Genomic DNA, 1,997 nt, shown 5'->3' with positions numbered 1-1,997 from the left:
GAGGGACGGGGGTGTGTGGCATGATGGGGGCTGTGCCCCTGCCCCATCCCCACCGGCCACCCCGCTCCCCATCACCGCTGGGGCTGAGTGGGGCTGGGAGCCACGGGTGCGGGGGACGAGCATCGCCTTGGGGGGACCCCGACCCTGCTCCTGGCATCCCCCACTGTCACCCATCTTGCTTGGCCCCAGCGTTTGGGGGTCACCCCTCTCAGGGTGGCCCTTGGGAACCCATTAATCTCAGCGCCCGTAATCTCCCCGATTACAGATGCCGGTATCCCCCAAGGATGCTCTGTGGGACAGGGACACGTTTTTGGGGTGGGGGTCCCTAACCGCCTCCCCTTGCAGGTGCAACACGCAGGACTACACATGGCACAAGGGCACGCGCTGCGAGGCCATCGTCACCGACTTCCAAGTGATGTGCGTGGCTGTGGGCTCGGCCGCCCTCGTGGTGCTGCTGCTCTTCATGCTCACCGTCTTCTTCGCCAAGAAGCTCTACCTGCTCAAGACGGAGAACAGCAAACTGCGCAAGACCAAGTGAGTGGCATCGGGACAAAACTGTCCCCAGCCGCTCCGGGGTGGCACCTCAACAGCCGCAGCAGTTTGTGTGGTCTCAGCTCCTGGCCGTGGCACCGGGGCTGGATGCGGTCCCGTCCCCGCGCGGTGTCATCGAGACCCCCGGTGTCGATGGGGACAAGGTGACGGTGGGTGGGAAAGCTCCCGGAGGCAGGTGCCTGGCGGAGACGTGGCTTGTGGTTCCTGCTCCACGTTTAATCCTTTAAAGCTGCTCCTGACTGGCACCAGTTAATCTGCTGCACTGGTAGCTGGGACCACCAGCTGGGCTCGCCACGCTGCCCGGGGTCCACCAGAGATGTTCCCACTGTGTCCCTGGGGACAGGGCTGGGGGGGGTGACAGGGGAAAGTTGGGGGTCACCCCCCGCCCCAGCAATTGTTGCCCACCTCCCTGGAGCAGGGGAGGAGAAAGGCCTTCCAGCCTGGGTCCCTAATGAGCTGTTAATTAGTGTTTGGAAGTGCCAAGTGTAATTAGCAGCGAAGCTCCGTGCCAGCCCATGGGTCTCCCTCTCTGTCCTTGCGGCTCCTGCCTGCCCCGGGCTGCCCTCACTGCTCCCTTGCCTGCGCCTGCCTGCACCTTCCCAGAGCTGGGGATATTTAGCCCCAAACCCCCAGATCTGGGGGCACTGAGCCCCCCAAACCCCCAGATCCGGGGCATTTAGCCCCAAACCTCCATCCCTGGGGACATTTAGCCCCCAAACCCCTAGAGCTGGGGGAATTTATCCCAAACGTCCAGATCTGGAGACATTTACCCCCCAGATCCTCAGAGCTGGGGGTTTGTAACCCCAAACCCCCAGAGCTGGGGATATTTAGCCCCTAAATCCGCAGATGTGGGGGCATTTACCCCCCCCAGACCCCCCAGATCTGGGAGCATTTAGCCCCCAGATCCCCACAGCTGAGGGTATTTAGCCCCAAACCCCAGGGCTGGGGACATTTAGCCCCCAAACCCTAGATCTGGGGGCATTTAGCCCCAAACTTCCATCCCTGGGGACATTTAGCCCCAAACCCCCAGAGCTGGGGGCATTTAGCCCCCAAATCTCCATTCCTGGAGACATTTAGCCCCCAAATCCCCAGATCTGGGAGCATTTAGCCCCCAAACCCCCAGATCTAGGGGTATTTAGCCCCAAACGTCCCATCCCTGGGGACATTTAGCCCCCAGACCTCCAGCGCTGGGACCATTTACCCCCCCAGCACCAGGTTCACCCCGAAACGTGCCGGGGGCGTAGGGGGTGCTCAGCAGCGTCTCCAGTCTCACCACCGTGCTCTCCTCTCCCCCCGGCAGATACCGCACCCCGTCCGAGCTGCACAACGACAACTTCTCCCTCTCCACCATCGCCGAGGGCTCCCACCCAAACGTAAGGAGGCTTTGCGGCACCGTCCGTGTGTCGTCCTCCCCCCCGCCCCCCCCCCCCCCCCTTCCCCTCTTC

The 1,997-nt window shown here is 62.9% G+C and overlaps 1 protein-coding gene across 1 annotated transcript in view; it reads left to right on the top strand.

Moving 5' to 3' along the window:
* The window catches only part of CSPG5 (chondroitin sulfate proteoglycan 5 (neuroglycan C)), a 13,098-nt gene that overhangs the window by 7,499 nt on the left and 3,602 nt on the right, over positions 1–1,997 (top strand). The window contains exons 2-3 of the mRNA XM_009323155.1: positions 346–534; positions 1,853–1,925. Of these exons, the coding sequence (XP_009321430.1) occupies positions 346–534; positions 1,853–1,925 (262 nt within the window). The remainder of the gene's footprint in view (positions 1–345; positions 535–1,852; positions 1,926–1,997) is intronic.

This window comes from Pygoscelis adeliae, unplaced genomic scaffold (genome assembly GCF_000699105.1).
Source record: "Pygoscelis adeliae isolate BGI_AS28 unplaced genomic scaffold, ASM69910v1 Scaffold444, whole genome shotgun sequence".
Classification (NCBI taxonomy): Eukaryota; Metazoa; Chordata; class Aves; order Sphenisciformes; family Spheniscidae; genus Pygoscelis; species Pygoscelis adeliae.
The sequence above is the reverse complement of the archived record's forward strand: the minus strand, read 5'-3'. Positions and strand labels throughout refer to the sequence as shown.